General features: G+C 50.6%; 1 protein-coding gene across 9 annotated transcripts in view; it reads left to right on the top strand.

Moving 5' to 3' along the window:
- The window catches only part of TLCD4 (TLC domain containing 4), a 63,120-nt gene extending 42,409 nt beyond the window's left edge, over positions 1-20,711 (top strand). For all 9 annotated transcript variants that reach the window (XM_066247251.1, XM_066247249.1, XM_066247248.1 and 6 more), the window contains exons 2-7: positions 495-659; positions 3,989-4,078; positions 5,770-5,828; positions 9,311-9,405; positions 10,818-10,891; positions 17,890-20,711. In XM_066247251.1, the coding sequence (XP_066103348.1) occupies positions 505-659; positions 3,989-4,078; positions 5,770-5,828; positions 9,311-9,405; positions 10,818-10,891; positions 17,890-18,211 (795 nt within the window). In that variant the 5' untranslated portion in view covers positions 495-504 and the 3' untranslated portion in view covers positions 18,212-20,711. The remainder of the gene's footprint in view (positions 1-494; positions 660-3,988; positions 4,079-5,769; positions 5,829-9,310; positions 9,406-10,817; positions 10,892-17,889) is intronic.
- Positions 20,712-21,822: the final 1,111 nt, after the last annotated feature.

Raw genomic sequence — 21,822 nt, 5'->3', positions numbered from 1 at the left:
ATTATTTTTGTTTCGCTCTTGCAGATAATGTTAGTTCTATTATGATTTTTGGTTTGTTTCGGAGGAATTATCTAACCAGCTTTCATTTTATAAGTGAGGAGATTAGGGAGTAGAGAAATCAGGTAATTTGCCCTACGTTTAAGATAAACTATTACTGAAGGAATACTTCAGGTATAGCACATGAAATTTCTTCTTAACGTTAAACCCTAAGACGTAGATAATTTTGAACATCACGATGTTAAATTTGTCTCCTCAAGTTGGTCATATCGAGGTCTTTAAGATAAGAGGTGTCCCCCTCTTTATTTTAAATGTAAGCTACATGCCAGATCGCCGGTTCAGGCTTAAAATTCTTAGTGTCTTTGTGGTCTTGCATTTGTGTTATGTTAAAATAGGTGGTTAAAAACCCAGTCACATAATTTAAAAAAAAAAACCACCTTTAACTTAGCTTTACCACGAGCACTGCGAGCCGGTCACAGCCCTTGCTCCCCTCACAGGCCGGGCACTATGGACACCAACGCCTCAGTGGTCATCGGCACGATTCTGGTCAGCTTCTGCACCTTCCAGCTTCTCTTCCACTTCGTGAGTCACTGGCTGTCAGCAAGAGTCTCTCCGGGTTTCAAAAGTCTCAGCTTCGAGAAGAAGATCGAATGGAACTCAAGGTAAAGCGTGTGAAAATGTAATGGATGTTTTTTAAAAGCTAGTTTTAGGAAAGGAAATTATTTTAAGTGAGAGGAGGGAAGATAGATACTCCCGCATGCGCCTCACCCAGGATCTACCCAATGAACCCTGTCTGGGGCCAATGCTCTGCCCATCTGGGGCCAGTGCTCACAACTGAGCTATGTTTAGCACCTGAGGCAAGTCTCCACAGAGCCATCTTCAGTGCTTGGGGCCAGTGTGCTTGAATCAATCGAGGTTGGCTGCAGGAGAGGAAAGGAGAGAGAGAGAGAGAGAGAAGGCAGAGGTGTGGAGAAGCAGATGATCGCTTTTCCCGTGTGCCCTGACCAGGAATAGAACCCGGGACTTCCCCACACGGGGCCGACGCACTACCACTGAGCCAACCGGTGAGGGCGAAATAAAATTATTTTAACTATTTCCAAAAAGTCTTTTATTTGGAATCTAAGAAAAATCTAAGCTCACGAAAAAGTTTTTCATTTGATCTTAGGAATAAAAGACGAGTAGATAGCTCTCATACAAGAAACTTTTTAGATGATCTTAAATTGAAAGTGGTGGGAAGAATGTATTCAGCTTCCCGGGGAAGTGTGGGGAGGTGAAGCCTGCAGCCAGTTGTGGAAGAGGACTGTTCTGCGTTCTTCTCTGAAACATTTATGATAAGCAGCACATGCTCTCTGGAAATGATAGCAGAGGCAAACATGAGCTGGGCAGTGAGGAGCCTATATATAGTATTGGCCGCTTAGCCCGAGCAGGGCAGCTGACCGCCCCACACGGAGGACAGGGTGTCTCTGTCTCAATGAACTTTCCATCACAATTCAGAGCCCTCCAGAATCCATTCTTTTTGTTATGTAATTCTAAAGTAAAAATTGCTTTTGTTGATTTTTTTTTTTTTAACAAGAATAGTGGAAAGAGAATAAGGCTTGTAAGACTACAGGACGTTGTGTTAGTTTTAATTAGTTGCAGTTTTCTTGTGTGTGCTATAGGGACACTTTCTGATACTGTTGTTTAGTTGCAGTTAATGCTAAGTATACAATGAATTCAGGCCCTGGCCGGGTGTCTCGGTAGGTTACAGAGTCATCCGTCTGTGCCAGTGCTGTGGGTTTGATCTCCACTCAGGGCACGTACAGTAATCAACAGACTGCATCAACATGTGGAAAAATAAATTGACCTCTCTCTCTCTCTCTCTCTCTCTCTCTCTCGCTCTCTCCTTTCTCTAAAATCAATTTTAAAAATGTAAATAAGTTATTTGCTCGCTCTTTAAAATGACTACTATATGCACATATTACAAAAAACAACTAAAAAAATGAATTCAGCAGGTCTCTAAAATTGCCACGATTATCACCAAAAATACGTGAAGAGAGAATTCTCACGTTTTGGATGGGAAGCAGAGCATGTGTGGTCCGCCGGGTCCACCCAAAACGTGGGAATTCCTGCTCCATGTCGTTTTGAAGAACAAGAGCTATGATTTGTCTTTAAGAACAGCACAAAGATACTGTCCAAATGTGGGATGCAAAAGGTATTAGCCATTACTTTTCAAACCCTTCCTAACGTGAAGATAGACTAGGGTGAAGGAGAAAGAAGGGGCCGGGGGCGAATGTTATGGGGGGGGGGTAAATAGCGAACTGTTTCCATTTCCTTGTCATCACGGTTGGAGGAGTGAGAGGCATTTGAATCAAGGAATAGGGAAGGGACAGGGAGACAGCAGTGGAGACGAAACTGAGAACCGCTTCTCCTTACCTGTGAGTTCCCACGGAAGGAGGAGTCTGGGACGATATGCGATTCATCACACTATTCAGATGGGTTCTCTCTCTCTCTCTCTCTCTCTCTCTCTCTCTCTCTCATATGTGCCTTGACTGTGTGTGTGTGTGTGGGGGCTACAGCAGAGCAAGTGACCCCTTGCTCAAGCCAGCGACCTTGGGTCCAAGCCGGTGAGCTTTGCTCAAACCAGATGAGCCCGCACTCAAGCCGGAGACCTCAGGATTTGGAACCTGGGTCCTCTGCATCCCAGTCTGACGCTCTATCCACTGCACCACTATCTGGTCAGGCCTGAAAGAAAAATTTTAATATAAGGTTACTCAACACTAAAACAGGTTTCTGAGAGGTTACGTTTTGTTTAGTTTCTTTCCATAGAGTTTTCCAATGGTAACAGAAAGCTGGGTTTATGCTTACTTAGATGGAGTGTTTCATTTGACATCAAGAATCTTAACATGTTTGTCCTGCTGTGTTCGAATGGAATACAGGGGTGGTTGGCATGAAAATTCTGCCTTGTAAACCAGATAAATTGGGTTATTCACTTCAGAATGGCCCTCTGGTATTGTAGAGGGTTCTTTGTCACTGTCCTTAAGTTGGTGTGAATCTTTGAGCATTGAAAATATGATTGCATTGAATGCGGTGTGTTAAATTATCTCTTAGATCAAGTATATTGATTTTCAAATTAGAAGAGTATTTTCTAATATCAAGATTGATATTGGTTGATATATTATTTTCACTTTTAAATATTTGTAGAAAGAAATTTATTGCACATTTACTTCTAAGGTAAAAACTTTCTATTCCTTATATTCTTTATTCTAATGAGGAGAAAAACATAATTTATTATTTATCAGCATATCATAGAGCTTGGAGATTGGTTGAGTCATTCCATTATTCGTGAGATATGCTCATAGGAACTGTTGTTTTTCATCTAAACCTCGTTCCTCCCATCAGAGAAAACCTTGATCTTGTGAGCACTTTGCTTTCACTTGAGTGTTTCTTTCAAAAACGGGTTTTCTGTGTCAGTTTACAATCCTTGGTACACTGTTGAGAATATCGAGGGTCGCTTGCTCCTCACAGACGTTACGAGAATCGAATGCGGTCATGCATGTGAATGTGTATTTCACACACCGTTCGCACTCTGATTCAAGGGTCTGGTGGTTGAGGCCAGTAGATGTGGAGCTCATTTCTAGCTGTTCGGTGCAAGGATGGAAGCCGGACCCCACAGCAATGCCGGGGGTGGGGGGTGGGGGGCTCGCCAGTCACCACCTGTTTTCACAAGAGTGTCAACTGCGTCCCCAGATGTGCTGCTGCACAGAGCTTCTAACCAACAGGCGAGTCACCAGGTGTCCAGCGGGAGACTGTGGACCCCTCACGAATTCCCAGGTGAAGCGCAGCCCTGGGATTTCTAAATGACAGTCTCGTTTATTCTGCAAACTCTCAGAGAAGCTCATGCCTGCACTTAGGTGGCTCCAGACTCGACTGGCCCAGGATGTTAGACGTCTCTCCAGAATTAGCATTCCCTCGAGGAGTCTGAAGTCTCCCTGTGTGCTTCCTTCCACTCCAGGGTGGTGTCTACTCTCCATTCGCTGGTGGTGGGGGGCTTCAGCGTGTACAACTACTTCTACGACGAGCCGACCATCAGAGACCCGCTTTGGTAAGACATTCCTTTCCAGTTCAGTGCGATCTGCGTTTTTTATATCAGTTATCAATCGGGACATCTCTTAACTTGGCTTTGAAACAGAAAACAAATTGGTGGTGTGTGGTGTATTAAAATGCTTGTGTGCAGCCTTACGTCAGCAAGGTGCATTAGAATGGTGCATTTCAGACCTGAATGCAGATAATGAGTACCACCCGCCTTAGCATGGCCCCTGGCATCCAAAGCGGAATACGGTGGCGTGAGCATCTGTACCGAGCTAATGCGTAAAACCACTGTCCTGAGCAGCAGTGAGTCATTATTGAGGCAGGACAGTCAGCTTTGAGACTCAGTCTTCCGATGTATGTTTGAGCCGTCATTTGCTACCAAAGACAGGAAAATGAGAACTACAGATGTCCGCGTGGGAGGAAGGGAGTCCCACAGGGGTTGGGAGGCGCCAGCAGTGACTGTGCTCAGCAGGGGTCCGCGGTCATGCGTGAGGCGGCTCTTCTTCTGAAAAATTTAAATGTCATGCCAGTGTCAGAAACCTCACAGACCGTGGCTCCTGGCGTTTGGTGAGAAGACGTTCTTGAGGCTCGGTGTGGGAGATCAGGTGTGTTTGGGGAAGGTCTGCGAAGGACCGTGGTGACCGAGCCCGGCCTCTGGACCGTCTCTGTGTGACCCCTTGTTTTCTGCTCATCCATATGAAGTCATGCCCATCAGAATTACACCACCCTTGATAAATTTTCATCGGGAAGGTATTTTTTCAAAGGGAACCCTTTCAGTGAAATTTCCATTCCGGACCAGGTTTTTATGTAATTGACCCAAACCATTTCTAGCCCCATTCCTCTCAAATTTTTATTTTACAAACACGATGGTCCACAGAGCCAGCTCTTTTGGGAAGTGGATTTTATAACAGAGATTTGATTTGTTGGTCCATCTTTGTCCTTATCAAACTCTTCCCGTTATAGTTTTTGGTATTTCTGCACTTTCCCCCACGCCCTGACTGCTCCCGGGCGTGGCTTTCCGGGCGCGTGTTTGCAGGTCGGGTGTGGGAAGAGGACGTGACTGTGGCGGGTCCTCCCCCGAGGGCGGGTTAGCTGTTCTCATTCCCACCCGTGCTCACATAGCGGGTGGGTCATGGCGTCGCTCAGACGACGAGGGCTGGTCATTGTGTTTGTTCCTCAGAGTGAGAAGCATCCACAGGGAAACACGGAGGATCTTAATATGTGGAGGGGTCGAAACAGCAGGGTTAAACTGTCCTGCCCTGACCGGTCCTCACGTGTGATGGCAGGCGGGTCCCTCCGTCCCCAGTAATTGTGATGATGATGACGACAGTGAGCTGTCTTGGGTCAGGGCCGGCTGGACGATTTCTTGAGGTTGTTTTGAATCTCTGATTCAGAATTAGGAATCAAAAAATAAAAAAAAAATGGGCGTCTGAATTCCATTTGAATCTTTTCTCAAATCACATAAGAGCACATTGTTTGAAAAGGTTTCTTTTGGTAAAACGATTTTCCTAGAACTCTTAGCGAATCAGGATAAGAAGTTACAGTGATTCATGTGGCTGGAAGTATCATCACAGCTCGGTGTGGGTGACAATTCACTGTCGAGAATCTGCAGAAAGCATTGTAATGACGTTTAAATCTCCGTAGAAAAAGAAACAGCTGTCGTCTGTAACCCATCTAAAACGTTTCTTTCAAAAATGTTCACAGGGGTGACCCATCGCTCGTGAAGGTAAACATCGCCATAGCTTCCGGCTACCTCATTTCTGGTACGTGATTGGCTCCTCCCGCTTGCCTCTAAAGTAGCTCGTCACTTCTGCGGGGAAGGCACGTGTGCCTCTGGTTTACTGACCTGGGAAGTGGACTTTAGGGCCCACACAGGAGAGTAGAGCCTGCTGGCAGAACGGGACACGCTTCCCTGTCGGCCCCACGGTTCCTGTGGACGGCCCATGCTCCGGGGTGCGGCCGGGACCCTCCTCACTTCCTTTGGGCCAAAAGAGCCACTCAGGCAGAGGTACTGAGGAGCTCCTGCAGGCTGAGCCTCGGTGTCTCTCGGCGTGGCCCTGGAAGTGTGTGCCCACGGCCCTGGCGTATTGTTTCGTGGGAGTTTGCAAAAGTAAGCTGTTTCAGACCACAGAACCTTCCCACTCCACCTCTTCCCGTGTCGTATTTGCCCTCGTGTTGGGGGGGCAGCCTTTGATACAGTGAGACAGGTTGCAGGGGACGGGGGCCTTAAGTCGAGCCTATGCCGTTTAAGCTGCTTTGTAGAAAGACAGGTTGGGCTGCCCCCATTAAACAGGAGAGAGATCACAGACCCGTGGTTTGAGCATTTACAGAGGGAGCCCGATTTTGTACTTTTCAAATTTAAAAAACAATGGAAAGAAAACCCAAGTAGGAACAATGGAACAGGAAGCAGGCATGGTGGCGGGAGTGGCGGGTTCAATGGCTTCTTGCCATCGAAGTGGTGAGTCCTCGAGAGGAAGGCATAAACCTGCGGCGGATGCAGTGGCAAGGCTGTTGGGTGATCAGATGGCCCAATTAAAAGAAGAGTGAGCCAGGCTGGCCGGTTGGCTCAGTGGTAAAGCATTGGCCCGGCGTGTGGAAGTCCCAGGTTCGATTCCTGGCCAGGGCACACAGGAAAAGCACCCATCTTCTTCTCCACCCCTCCCCCTCTCCTTCCTCTCTGTCTCTCTCTTCCCCTCCCGCAGCCAAGGCTCCATTGGAGCAGCGTTTGCCCGGGTGCTGAGGATGGCTCTGTGGCCTCTGCCTCAGGCACTAGAATGGCTCCAGTCACAACAGAGCAACGTCCCAGATGGGCAAAGCATCACCTCCTGGTGGGCATGCCGGGTGATCCCGGTCAGACGCATGTAGGAGTCTGTCTGCCTTCTCACCAAATAAATAAGTAAAGAGGAGTGAGCCAAGTGAACCCAGTGAAAAATAATTACGCTCTTTTGGGACAAAAGTGCCGTCACCGGCGAAGATGACGTCCGTGCCTGTGCCCTGCATGCTGTTCATGGGTGTTGTCCACTCAGAGGGCCAGCCCTGCCTGGGAGGTCTCAAATGGAGTGAACTCTGTGAGGGTTTTCCCAAAGCAGGTCACACTCCAAAACACAAAATAAGAAGAGTCAGAAACCAAAACAAACTTTCCCAGACCAAACTGAATGAAAAGTGAGCTCTTTTTATTCTTCCTATAGAAAATATGACAAGATCGTTGTCTTGGGAACTGGCGACCAAAGAGTGGGCAGGGGTTCTGGAGAGGGCAGGCAGGCAGCCGGTCACTCACGCTGTGTTTCTGCGTCTGCGGCGTTGATGTCCTCCTTTAAAACGTGTCATGTGATGGCTTCTCTTCTCTGCATCAGCATCCACGTCAGGTGGTGTTAGGGATCTTGAACTTGTAACAGAAGGAGGTCCCCATAGGGTATAAGCTGCGACCCCGGAGGACCTGAGTCCGTCCCCGGTTTCCACCCCGAGAGCCGCTTGTCCCCGTCTCAGAGTGACGTTTGCCCAGCGGGAAAAGGAAACGGTCCTGCCAACGTTCTCGGAAGTTTCTGTTTCGTCACCGGACGCTGTTTTCTGAACCCTGGTGTTGGGATTCAGCACCGTTTTGAAGAAAAATTGATGCCTTGACCCTCTGTATTTGTGGCCTTTTGCTGTTTTGAGTTCATATTTAATTGCATCCTTTGTTTTTTTTTATTTAATTAATTGTGTTTACATAGATTCTAGGGTCACCCCGAATGCCTCCCCCTCCCCCATATTCCTCTCAACATCCCCGTTGCCCCCCTCCCTACAGCGCCCTCCCCCCTTCCCTTCAGGTTTATCCATCATCTCATCCCCTTTCCCTCTGTTCTCTTTTCCTCTGGTTCCTTTGATCCCTCCTCTGTCTCAATTCCGTTCCTCAGTTCTCACTGTTCCTTGGATTTCTCAAATGAGTGAGGTTATATGATATTTTTCTTTCTCTGCCTGGCTTATTTCACTCAACATAATAGTTTCCAGGTCCCTCCATATTGTTGCAAAAAGGTAATATTTCCTTCTTTTTCATAGCCCCATAGTATTCCATTGTATATATGTACCACAGCTTTTTAATCCATAAGCACCCTAGAAGAAAACATAGGCAGTAAGCTCACCGACATTTATCGCAGCAATATATTTGCTGATTTATCTCCATGGGCAAATGAAATAAAAGGCAGGATAAACAAATGGGACTATATCAAACTAAAAAGCTTTTGCACAACTAAAGATAATATGAACAGAATAAAAAGACAAACCACACAATGGAAGAGCATATTTAACAATACATCTGATAAGGGATTAATAACCAAAATTTATAAAGAACTTGTAAAACTCAACACCAGGAAGACTAACATTCCAATCAAAAAATGGACACAAGAAATGAATAGACACTTCTCCAAAGAGGACATACAGATGGCCAATAGACATATGAAAAAATGTTCAATATCACTAATCATTAGAGAAATGCAAATTAAAACCACAATGAGATATCACCTCACACCTGTCAGAATGGCACTCATCAACAAAACAACACAGAATAAGTGCTGGCGAGGATGTGGAGAAAAGGGAACCCTCCTGCACTGCTGGTGGGAATGCAGACTGGTGCAGCCACTGTGGAAAACAGTATGGAGATTCCTCAAAAAATTAGAAATGGAACTGCCCTTTGACCCAGCTATCCCACTTATATCCCAAGGACACCATATCACCAACTGAAAAAAAAATGCACCCCCACGTTTATGGCAGCATTGTTCACAATAGCAAAGATCTGGAAACAGCCCAAGTGTGTATCCTTTGTTAATTTTTAAAATGTTCTGTTGAGTTTGTGTTACAGATGAGTTGGTCACTTTTTACCTTTTCGGAGGCCGTCTCATCTGTTTGAGTTATTGTGCTGGATAGAGATCAGTCATTTAAACCTCTTTGAAGTTATTTTTTACTCAGTAATAGTCTTTTCACCCTGACCCTGGGAACACGTTTTTTGTTTGTGCTTTGAGCCGTCCATCTTGCCGTGGGCTTGATGCCCACGCGGAGGCTCCGCCTGAGGCTGCCCCAGCGGAGGGAGGGACACAGGGTTCCAGAAGCCGGTGTTCACGGGAAAGCGGCTCAGGGGGCCCTGAGCCGCCCAAGCGAAGCGCTGTGGGCTTGGAGCCGATTGTGACGAGCCACTGGGAGCCGTGCCTGCACTTGAAGACAGTGTGGCTTCCCTCCTGTGTAGTAATCTCACGCCCACTTCTCCTCCCGACAGATCTGCTGATCCTCGTTCTGTACTGGAGAGTGATCGGGGACAAGTACTTCGTTGTTCACCACTGCGCTTCACTGCTCGCCTTCTACTACATACTGGTGAGCGCCGGACTCGCAGCGGCCTGACCCGGGGGCGGGCGGGCGGACAGACATGCCGACGGGCACTTAGTTCTCAGTCCATGCTGGCCAGCTCCGGACGCGCCCTTGGTCCCTGTGGTGCGGGGCCATCCTGTTAATAGACGCAGGGACTTCCCTCAGGTGTCTGGGTTAGGTCTCTGTTTGGATTCGTCACCTTTGAGAAGGCAGACGGCTAAGATTTCTTGAATTCTCCCATGAAACCTTTTGCACCGTGTAACTACTGATAGCCGCCTTCCTAGAGGCATTTCCGATGAAACTAGACCTCGCCACAGCAAGTGGGACTCTTCCTCTAGGCAGGCGGCCGGTGCGCAGACACCACAGGGACCGGAGGTGAACCGTGGCTTCTGCCGTGACTAACCGTCAAGTATCGTGGTTTATAATGTGTTTACTTAAAAATAACAGCCACTGAAACCTACCCCTGTGATAGGACCTCTCTCACTGATATTTCAGTGGGTTTTCTGAGGGGGGGGGTACGATAATGAGGAATCACAGAACCCGAAGGTCATCACATGGCCCGCTTCCTGTGCCCGTGGAAGCGTGTGCCACACCTGAGGCTCACTCTCAGGCGTACGGGATTGAACAGGCAACGAGTCACTGACCTACAGGCCGCAAGACCACGCAGCTCAGGTCTTAGGCATGTGGCGCGCTGGGAGGTGGGGGAAGGGAGAAGGTTGTGACAGCCTGCAGGAGCCTGTTACACACACAGTCCACGCAGACGTTGCCCTGTGCTGAGCCAGGAGTGCCCCTGTCACCCTTTGGTGAGTCAGGAATGCCCCTGTCACCCCGTGCTGAGCCAGGAGTGCCCCTGCCACCCCGTGCTGAGCCAGGAGTGCCCCTGTCACCCCGTGCTGAGCCAGGAGTGCCCCTGTCACCCCGTGCTGAGTCAGGAATGCTGTGACAATTTAGGGAATGGAAAGGGGACTGTTACTTTCGATTAATTTTGTTGATCTGAATATGGATATTTGTACAAAAGAAATCTGAGTTTGTAGAGAAGTACAGGGCTTGGTAAGTATAATGGTTTCCAGGTCTGACTCTCCCAAGAGAACGATGAACGGGACTTGTACACTCCTGAAGGTGCTACAGGTCACTAGTGGCCCTTTGCATTGAGACTGAGGCGGCTGCTTGCAGTCTGTTCTCACACGGGACTAATATATACACAAGGGGACGTAAGCGTCCAATACGCTTTGTCTTTTAAAAATAATTTGACGTTCTAATGACGTTTCTGCGTTCTCGTCAAGAAGAAATCAACCCTGCGGACGGGGTCTGTTTTGATGTTGGTTATTTTACACAGAGGGGCTGTCGGCTCTGTTCTCGGTGTTTGGAGGTTGTGATGAGGGCGTCACCCTGACATGGTGTCTCGTGTCCATCCCCAGGTGGAAGGCAAGCTGGCGTACGTCGGGAACTTCCGCCTGCTTGCAGAGCTGTCCAGCCCCTTCGTGAACCAGCGGTAGGTTACGGGTCATTTGTTATTGTAAACGTGGACCGTTTGTAGCCTAGGGACAATCTTTTCCCGAGAGTAGGAGCTCTACAGGACGAGCATGTGTGGTGGGGTGGCAGTCGCCATGCACAGCGCTGTGAATACAGCCTGCACGGCGGTGTGTGCTCTCCACTTCTGTGTGTCCTTCCGGCCCTTCCATGCATTCGCCTCAGCTTCCTCCTCGGTCGACTCGCTGCAGTTGTTCCCTGAGAGGTTCACTGTGCATGTGTGTGTACTCGTGGTCGGTGTCCGTGTCGTTGTGTGTCTGTGTACTCGTGGTCGGTGTCCATGTTGTTGTGTGTCTGTGTACTCGTGGTCGGGGTCCGTGTTGTGTGTCTGTGTACTCGTGGTCGGGGTCCGTGTTTTGTGTCTGTGTACTCGTGGTCGGGGTCCGTGTTGTTGTGTGTCTGTGTACTCGTGGTCAATGTCCGTGTTGTTGTGTGTCTGTGTACTCGTGGTCGGTGTCCGTGTCGTTGTGTGTCTGTGTACTCGTGGTCGGGGTCCGTGTTGTTGTGTGTCTGTGTACTCGTGGTCGGTGTCCGTGTTGTTGTGTGTCTGTGTACTCGTGGTCGGTGTCCGTGTCGTTGTGTGTCTGTGTACTCGTGGTCGGGGTCCGTGTTGTTGTGTGTCTGTGTACTCGTGGTCGGTGTCCGTGTTGTTGTGTGTCTGTGTACTCGTGGTCGGGGTCCGTGTTGTGTGTCTGTGTACTCGTGGTCGGGGTCCGTGTTGTTGTGTGTCTGTGTACTCGTGGTCAATGTCCGTGTTGTTGTGTGTCTGTGTACTTGTGGTCGGTGTCCGTGTCGTTGTGTGTCTGTGTACTCGTGGTCGGGGTCCGTGTTGTTGTGTGTCTGTGTACTCGTGGTCGGTGTCCGTGTTGTTGTGTGTCTGTGTACTCGTGGTCGGTGTCCGTGTCGTTGTGTGTCTGTGTACTCGTGGTCGGGGTCCGTGTTGTTGTGTGTCTGTGTACTCGTGGTCGGTGTCCGTGTTGTTGTGTGTCTGTGTACTCGTGGTCGGGGTCCGTGTTGTGTGTCTGTGTACTCGTGGTCGGGGTCCGTGTTGTTGTGTGTCTGTGTACTCGTGGTCAATGTCCGTGTTGTTGTGTGTCTGTGTACTCGTGGTCAGTGTCCGTGTTGTTGTGTGTCTGTGTACTCGTGGTCGGTGTCCGTGTCGTTGTGTGTCTGTGTACTCGTGGTCGGGGTCCGTGTTGTTGTGTGTCTGTGTACTCGTGGTCGGTGTCCGTGTTGTTGTGTGTCTGTGTACTCGTGGTCAGTGTCCGTGTTGTTGTGTGTCTGTGTACTCGTGGTCGGGGTCCGTGTTGTTGTGTGTCTGTGTACTCGTGGTCGGTGTCCGTGTTGTTGTGTGTCTGTGTACTCGTGGTCGGTGTCCGTGTCGTTGTGTGTCTGTGTACTCGTGGTCAATGTCCGTGTCGTTGTGTGTCTGTGTACTCGTGGTCGGTGTCCATGTTGTTGTGTGTCTGTGTACTCGTGGTCAGTGTCCGTGTCGTTGTGTGTCTGTGTACTCGTGGTCGGTGTCCATGTTGTTGTGTGTCTGTGTACTCGTGGTCAATGTCCGTGTTGTTGTGTGTCTGTGTACTCGTGGTCAGTGTCCGTGTCGTTGTGTGTCTGTGTACTCGTGGTCGGTGTCCGTGTTGTGTGTCTGTGTACTCGTGGTCGGTGTCCGTGTTGTTGTGTGTCTGTGTACTCGTGGTCAGTGTCCGTGTTGTTGTGTGTCTGTGTACTCGTGGTCAGTGTCCGTGTTGTTGTATGTCTGTGTACTCGTGGTCGGTGTCCGTGTCGTTGTGTGTCTGTGTACTCGTGGTCGGTGTCCGTGTTGTTGTGTGTCTGTGTACTCGTGGTCGGTGTCCGTGTTGTTGTGTGTCTGTGTACTCGTGGTCGGTGTCCATGTTGTTGTGTGTCTGTGTACTCGTGGTCAGTGTCCGTGTCGTTGTATGTCTGTGTACTCGTGGTCGGTGTCCGTGTTGTTGTGTGTCTGTGTACTCGTGGTCAGTGTCCGTGTCGTTGTGTGTCTGTGTACTCGTGGTCGGGGTCCGTGTTGTTGTGTGTCTGTGTACTTGTGGTCGGTGTCCGTGTTGTTGTGTGTCTGTGTACTCGTGGTCGGTGTCCGTGTTGTTGTGTGTCTGTGTACTCGTGGTCAGTGTCCGTGTCGTTGTATGTCTGTGTACTCGTGGTCGGGGTCCGTGTCGTTGTGTGTCTGTGTACTCGTGGTCGGGGTCCGTGTCGTTGTGTGTCTGTGTACTCGTGGTCAGTGTCCGTGTCGTTGTGTGTCTGTGTACTCGTGGTCGGTGTCCGTGTCGTTGTGTGTCTGTGTACTCGTGGTCAGTGTCCGTGTCGTTGTGTGTCTGTGTACTCGTGGTCGGTGTCCGTGTCGTTGTGTGTCTGTGTACTCGTGGTCAGTGTCCGTGTCGTTGTGTGTCTGTGTACTCGTGGTCGGTGTCCGTGTCGTTGTGTGTCTGTGTACTCGTGGTCGGTGTCCATGTTGTTGTGTGTCTGTGTACTCGTGGTCAGTGTCCGTGTTGTTGTGTGTCTGTGTACTCGTGGTCGGTGTCCGTGTCGTTGTGTGTCTGTGTACTCGTGGTCAGTGTCCGTGTTGTTGTGTGTCTGTGTACTCGTGGTCGGTGTCCGTGTCGTTGTATGTCTGTGTACTCGTGGTCGGTGTCCGTGTCGTTGTGTGTCTGTGTACTCGTGGTCAGTGTCCGTGTCGTTGTGTGTCTGTGTACTCGTGGTCGGGGTCCGTGTCGTTGTGTGTCTGTGTACTCGTGGTCGGGGTCCGTGTCGTTGTGTGTCTGTGTACTCGTGGTCGGTGTCCGTGTCGTTGTGTGTCTGTGTACTCGTGGTCGGGGTCCGTGTCGTTGTGTGTCTGTGTACTCGTGGTCGGTGTCCGTGTCGTTGTGTGTCTGTGTACTTGTGGTCAGTGTCTGTGTTGTGTGTCTGTGTACTCGTGGTCAGTGTCCGTGTCGTTGTGTGTCTGTGTACTCGTGGTCGGGGTCCGTGTCGTTGTGTGTCTGTGTACTCGTGGTCGGTGTCCGTGTTGTTGTGTGTCTGTGTACTCGTGGTCGGTGTCGGTGTTGTTGTGTGTCTGTGTACTCGTGGTCGGTGTCCGTGTTGTTGTGTGTCTGTGTACTCGTGGTCGGTGTCCGTGTTGTTGTGTGTCTGTGTACTCGTGGTCGGTGTCCGTGTTGTGTGTCTGTGTACTCGTGGTCGGTGTCCGTGTTGTTGTGTGTCTGTGTACTCGTGGTCGGTGTCGGTGTTGTTGTGTGTCTGTGTACTCGTGGTCGGTGTCCGTGTCGTTGTGTGTCTGTGTACTCGTGGTCGGTGTCCGTGTTGTTGTGTGTCTGTGTACTCGTGGTCGGTGTCCGTGTTGTTGTGTGTCTGTGTACTCGTGGTCGGTGTCCGTGTTGTTGTGTGTCTGTGTACTCGTGGTCGGTGTCCGTGTTGTTGTGTGTCTGTGTACTCGTGGTCGGTGTCCGTGTTGTTGTGTGTCTGTGTACTCGTGGTCGGTGTCTGTGTTGTGTGTCTGTGTACTCGTGGTCGGTGTCCGTGTCGTTGTGTGTCTGTGTACTCGTGGTCGGTGTCCGTGTCGTTGTGTGTCTGTGTACTCGTGGTCAGTGTCTGTGTACTCCTGGTCGGTGTCCGTGTCGTTGTGTGTCTGTGTACTCGTGGTCAGTGTCCGTGTCGTTGTGTGTCTGTGTACTTGTGGTCAGTGTCTGTGTACTCCTGGTCGGTGTCCGTGTTGTTCGTCTGTGAACTCGTGGTTGGTCACCTCCTCCTCCTCGTGCCCGAGCCCCTTTGCTTCACACCACAGCCTCCTGACTTCCTCTGACCACCTCTGTCCTCTGTGTCAGGGGCATCTTCTTGGAGGACGGGGCTCCCGGGCTCTTCCGGCCCCCTGACCTCGTACTTCTCCCTGGCGAGCTGCACTTGCAGGGTCTCAGCTCTCTGCTCATTTTGGCGTCCTGGACTTCGCAGGAACTTTAGAATCGCAGGTCAACTCAAGGTGCACTTCAACCAGGCCGCTTGCTTGCTGTGACCCTGGGCACGTCATTGAACATGCCTGTGCTACAGTTGTGCCACTTACGGGCAGTGACCATAGCGCTACCAGAGCCCCTGCCCCGTGCCCTGGCTGAGCGTGGGAGAGCCGTCCACCACCTCTCCTCTGTCGTCTTCCACGTGGCCGCCCCTGAGCATGGAGGGGCCGGGCACAGCGCCTGCTGGCGTCCTCCCGCGGCCCCTGTTCTGACGGGGCGCTCGGGGGCTTTCCACGGAGGCCATCTCGTCTCCTCTGCCACATGTCCCCCCAAACCCCTTCTCTCGTGAACTTGCCCGAGTGCCGGAAAGGCCTCCTGGCTCCGGAGTTGTTTTTCAAGCCTCACCCCGGGGACTGTGTCCATCACGTTTGAAAAGCAGCTCTTCCGGGCTGGGCTGGGTCCCTCACCTGTGTTTCCATGGTGGCAACGGGCAGCCCTTAGGATGAATGTGTTTCATTGTCAAGTCCTGTCCCTCTTTTTCTGTTTCACATTTGTCTCTGCATTTCAACCAGTAACGTTGTGGTGGAAGGCAACTTCTCTAAGATCAAGGTCCTGAGCTCCTAAATTCCCAGAGTTGATGTTCATTAAAGAGGAATGTTTCCATGCCCGGAGCCTCTCCCTGGCCCCCGAGATAAGCTCGGGTCAGGGTGCGGCCAGGCTCTTCGTGGAGCCCAGGAGCAGCCCAGCCTCCACATTCTCACTGGGGTTTTTCCAAGGCTGTCAACAAAGGTCCGGTTTGTTGCTCGCAGCGACACTTGTTAAAATTCTCTTCATTCCTCGGGAGCTTGCAGTGTCCCTTGGCCCTGCCGCGTCCCGGGCGGGGCTGGGTCTCTGACCCCCCTGCCCAGCTCCCAGGCTCCCTGCGGGGTGTTTCCTTCTCCCGCCTCCCCCCTCACTTTTTCTTTCTGCAAGGAAGCCCTCACCGCTTGGCGAATGTGAGTTAACATAATAGCAACAAAGTAGACGGCATAATACAAAACAAAAACCCCAAATGTGTTTCTATCATTTCGCCCAGTGAGTGCCACACTGAGATCGCCGCCCAGGAAACCTAACTGCAAGGTCCGAGTCCCTTTAGGGGGCAGCAGGGGAAGGAAGGCTGAAGGGACCCAGGGCGGGTAGTCCTCCACGGGGCGAGGGAGGTGACGGACACGTTCTCTGCCGCCCTCCCTCTGTACCCAGCCCCGGGTGACGGGGGCGGGGGGACAGGCAGTGTGTCCTTCTCCGCCTCAGTGCTCCGAAAGCCCCAGCTGTCAGCCTCTGTTAGAATGAAAGGGTGTCCCAGTTCGGGGAGAAGACACGGACCCCAATACAACAGGGGGTCCTTCTGCCATGGGAGGAGGAGTCAGGACAGGGACAGAACTGTTATTTCAGCTGGGATTGATCTATGACAGTGGTTCTCAACCTGTGGGTCGCGACCCCAGTGGGGTCGCCTAAAGCCATTGGAAAATACATAATGCATATCAGGTGTTTACATTCCGAATCATAACTGTAGCAAAATTACAGTTATGAAGTAGCCACCAAAATTATTTTTTGGTTTGGGGTCACCGTAACATGAGGAACTGTATTGCGGGGTCACGGCATTAGAAAGGTTGAGAACCACTGGTCTGTGAGGTCTCTCCTTCAGAAGGGACCAGGCCCTGGGCACGGGGCAGCTGGCAGAGGATGAACTTGGTGACAGCACACGACAGGCCACGGTCATTACGTCTGGGTGTGTAGATCACCACCTCTGCAGACAGCCAGAGATCGGGAAAGGGTGTCAGGTGCTTGGAGAATGGGCTAAAGACGGTGTCGGGCAAGTGGCATCGGAGAGAAGAGCCAGTCAAGGGAGACCAGCTGGCTTACCGTTGTTGAGGGAGACAGGCTGAGGACCCCCAATCCTAATGGCGGCAGGGACATGGCCGGCAGGGAGGGGTTAGGAGGGATTTTAGGAGGTGTGGCGGACGGGGCTGGGCCCAGACTGTGGGAGCAGCCCAGGATACCCTCAGTTTCTGACCTGGACGTGGAGTCCACTGTGATCCCACAGGGTGAGGTGGGGAGGGTCGGAAGAGAAACGGGGTTTTCCGTGGGTGTAGCTGTGGGGGAGGGAAGGTCCCACATGGGGTCGGGCACGGTGTCGGGCACATTGGAGAGTCAGTGACGAGTCAGGTGAAGAAATATGGATAGAGACATAGAGCTTAGGAGAGGATGTGAAGCCGGACGTCTGTAGGGTGCTGAGCCCCTGAGCATGGAGGGATGGCCTTGGTGTTGAGCTTGTGGACGGAACTGGTCCCCGAGAGGCACCGATGTTTCAGGGACGAGCAGAGGCGGCCGGGACTGAGAGGTAGTTAGGAAACCGGGAGGACGGAGGGAAGTCGGGGACGGGCAGTGTCACGTGCTCTAGAAAGGCCACCTGGGACGTGGGCGGAGAGGAGCCCACCGACCTTGTTCTGGGGAAGCCACGGGGGACGGGCTCCTTCTGGAGGGGACAGCAGCCGTGTTGGACAGGGTGGACCATGGCAGGAGTGTCCGTGAGCAGGGCGGGGATTTCTGAGTGAGGAAGGACTGAGCCTGTTGGTAAGGGAAGAGGGAGGGCCGGTGAGGGGGCGCTGGGGGGGCCAGGGGAGGGGCGCTCGGGTGATGGATGGAGCCCGGAGCGTGGGTGAAGGGCAGCAGGATTTGAGCTGGCAGGAGAAACTCGCCCGGAGCGCTCGGGCCACAGTGTCTGCGGAGGCGTGGGGAGGCCGGGCCGGGCTCTGGGTCCGTGAGTCCAGTCAACACCGTGGGGTCTGCTGGTGGCTGAGGTGGTCAGTTTCTACCTCTGGGGACTGTTTTGGCTTGTGTCCCTTCCTGTCCTGTCCATCCCGGCCGAGGGGCCCGGCTCCTCGTGTCGGAGAACGGCGTTCGAGGCGCAGAGTAACCAGAGCATCTCTTGACTTCTCCGCAGGTGGTTCCTGGAAGCTCTGAGGTACCCCAAGTTCTCCCGGGCGAACGTGGCCAACGGCGTGCTGATGACGGCCGTGTTCTTCCTGGTGCGCATCGCCACCATCCCGCCCCTGTACTACTTCATGCTGTCCGTGCTCGGGACCGAGCCCTACGAGCGGCTGGGGCGCGTGGTCCAGGTCACGTGGCTGGGCTCCTGCGTGATGCTGGACGTGCTGAACGTCATGTGGATGGTGAAGATCTCCAAGGGCTGCCTCAAGGTCGTCTCGCTGCTCAGACGGGAGGGGAAGCCCCGCGGCAGCCTGCAGAACGGGAAGCTGGACTGAGGGGCGCGGCCGGCTGGCCCGCCCGCTCCTGCTGCGCTCTGTCCGTCTGCCTGTCTGTCCGTCTGCCTGTCTGCCGACCGATCGGTGAATTCCGGCATGTTCTTCCACTTCCTTGTGAATTACACGTGTTACCCAGGGTTTCAGTGTCTCTCTCTCTCTCTCTCTTTTTTAACTTTTATCTTTAGACAAGAGAAACTAAAATTTTGCTTTTCTTCCCCAAGATTTCCTTTCTGATTTTCTTCTGCATTATAAGCATGGACAAAAGAGCTTAACAGTTGAAATAAAAAGTTGTGAATGTCATGGTGAATCGTTTCGGAAGCCCGGGAGCCTGCAGCGGAGGAGGTGCCTATGCCCGGCCGTGTGCACGCTCACGTCAACCGAGGCGGTTCTGCGGGAAGAACGGAACTGCTCCTGTCAGGGGCCCGCAGCGCCGTGTTGGACGGGGTGGACTCCTGAGCTGCTGAGACGTCCCTTTTCCGGAGGTGGTGACAAGTGTCGTGCCCTCCACCGAGGTGCGCCATCACCTGAACCGGTGAAGCTTCTCGCCCTGGGCGCGTGAGGCCAGTTCAGCCCCGGAAGACAACGGCTGCACGTTCTTTCTCGTTTTAGCATTTTATCAGATTATTGCCTTTCTGTCGCGTCCTGAGGTTCGGACGGGTCTCAGAGAGCTCCCTGACAGACGCGTCCCTCCTCCTCCGAGACCCGCATGTGGCTGCATATGGTCGGTGGCCCCTGTGCCCGGTGGGAGGGGACCCCTGGGGACGGTGTGGACCTGCCCTGTTGCTGCTTCCCCGGCAGTTTTTCTATGAAAAATGTATTCTTTCTGTTTGCCCCGAGTTCAGAACCAGCACCATGGGCACCGAAGTCTAATATAATACGTATTTATCCTACTCCTACGGTGAGCCTCATTTTGATGTGAAACACTACAAAAAAAAAAAATCAGTGTTCCCGTTTCCCTCAGAGTTTAATTCACACCCATATTCGCTTAGCTAGTATTTTAAGGGCTTTGAAATTTCTGTCTCCCCTGAAGTACAGGGGAGCAGTGATCATCTACTCCAAGGGTTCTGAGGACCGAGACGGCTGTCCGCAGGAAGGCCCGTGGCTGGGGACTCGGTGACCGCTGCGGGGTCTCTGTGGGCACACGCCTGCTCTGACTCTAGCCCTAGCCGTCCAGATACGGGGTGCTACAGTTAGCTGCGGTTGCCTTTTTAAAAAAAGTTACTATTATTATTATTTCTGTCAATACTTGACTTTTAACGAGTGTCTTTACTTAAGAAAAACAGAAATTTGATTTAAACGGTGGTAAATACTTGAACTTAATTGAACTCAAACCAGAAGATCTCCTCCCCCCCTTTCCCAGTCTGACTCATTTTCTCTGCTCATGTGATGAGGTCGGAGGGAGGCTGGCCGGCTAGTTCCAGACTCCTGCTCTGACGTGATTGGATTCGATGTGGTTATCTGATGCAGATAGAGCCTGCTCGAGTGTGAGAACGTTGAGAGACAGTCACTGGAACCTCGTACAATGACCCTGTGATGAAACGGGATGGTTTGACTTATCCTGGGTGTACTTATTTTTGAAAGACTCACAATGTCATCGTATTATAACTCATGTACAATACAGGTAACTTGTTTTTAAAGTTGCCCGTATCCCACAGAAAATCTGTTGCTAAACTCCGTGCCGTTCACATTGTGGGTGCTCAGGTACGGACGGGGCGTTCGGAGCGGGCGCGGAAGCGGGGTTTTATCTTGTTCTTCTCTTGCTCTTTTGCAGGAAAACCGGCCTTTTTCAAAGGAAAACATTTATATTAGAGAACTATTTTGGAAATTTTGTCCCTTTAACAAGAAACAAAACTTGAAATAAATATTTTTGACTCTCTTTCTACAACAGAGAAATCCATATATACATATATCAATAATATAGAGAGAAATATATAGAAATACAGAAAGATTTCTATAGTTCCTGAATACAGATTTTTTTTCAACCCACCCCCCAAATGAGCTCCAGTGAGTCCCCAGACAGCAGTCTCAGTTTCCGGACCTCTTTTTTTATTAGGACAGCCACTTGCTACATAAGTGTGGTTAAGATATAGACACTTTGAACTCAAGTTTGTTATTCCCTGAGTAGGCAGCTGGTATTTGTGCTGTATCCAAAATGGATTCTATGTATCCCTTTAGAGAACAAACCAGAAGAAACGCTACAGACTGCTGTGATATCTAAAGTCAGGACCCACCCCCTGCCGCCGTGCCCGCTGAACCCCACCCCGGAACGGTATAGTTCTGTTCTCTGTGTCCACCCACCTCAGACACAAGAGCATGTCATTTGCTACACAGTGAATTTTTCTCATTTTTGGAGGGACAGACTTTCTTCGGCTAGAATTTTACCTGTGAAGTATTTTGACGACATGGATGTGCACTTCAGCAGTTCTATTTGGCATTCTGATTTTCACAACTCTGTTAAAATATTTATAGAAAATAAAAGCCCATTGGTATATGTTTTTAAGAGGCTCTATTTTTTTCTTTTTTCTTTTTTTGTAGAAAAAGAGTGAGTCACAGCCTTTTCGAATGTGTCGGCGTCGAGAAAATAAAAAAATTCTTACCAAACGTTGAAAATGACCTGAATGGCATGCGAAACCATAGATTCCGTGTTAGTGGCTTTATTTTATTTGGGAGAGATGATACATCGGGAGCCTAAGCTTCTAGGGTTTGCATTCTGGTGTCCAAAAAGGTCTCTTTTGATAAGTACTGTTTGCATTTATTTAAGACACAGAATGGAGTCTTAGATCAGCGCATAGACATTAACTTCTCCCTAAGTCGTGTCTTGATACCTTAGAGCAGGGGTCCCCAAACTTTTTACACAGGGGGCCAGTTCACTGTCCCTCAGACTGTTGGAGGGTCGGACTATAAAAAAAAAAAACTATGAACAAATCCCTGTGCACACTGCACATATCTTATTTTAAAGTAAACAAAACGGGAACAAATACAATATTTAAAATAAAGAACAAGTAAATTTAAATCAACAAACTGACCAGTATTTCAATGGGAACTATGGGCCTGCTTTTGGCTAATGAGATGGTCAGTGTGCTTCTCTAACTGACCACCAAGAAAGAGGTGCCTCTTCCAAAAGTGTGGCGGGGGCCAGATAAATGGCCTCATGGGGCTGCATGCGGCCCGCGGGCCGTAGTTTGGGGACCCCTGTCTTAGAGTAAGTTGAAATGCAATTTTGATTCCTGCTGTTGGGTTTTATTTTTCACGGGCTAGCCCCCAGTTCTACACTTGCTCTAGAGAACCATTCCTCTCTGGGATGGGGGCCCAGCCTGAATGTGGGTCATGCCGTTCATTGTCACGTGTTCAGAAACCATCTTCTCCTGGAGATGCGTGCTGCAATATTAATATTAAAGCCTGCTGTAATACAGGGGTCGTCAACCTTTTTATACCTCCCGCCCACTTCTGTATCTCTGTTAGTAAAATTTTCTGACCACCCACTGGTTCCACACTCATGGTGATTTATAAAGTAGAGAAGTCACTTTGCTTTATAAAATTTATAAAGCAGAGTTACAGCAAGTTAAAGCATATAATAATAATTACTTACCAAGTACTTTATGTCAGATTTT

This window comes from Saccopteryx bilineata, chromosome 11 (genome assembly GCF_036850765.1).
Source record: "Saccopteryx bilineata isolate mSacBil1 chromosome 11, mSacBil1_pri_phased_curated, whole genome shotgun sequence".
In the NCBI taxonomy this organism is placed as follows: domain Eukaryota; kingdom Metazoa; phylum Chordata; class Mammalia; order Chiroptera; family Emballonuridae; genus Saccopteryx; species Saccopteryx bilineata.
The sequence above is the reverse complement of the archived record's forward strand: the minus strand, read 5'-3'. Positions and strand labels throughout refer to the sequence as shown.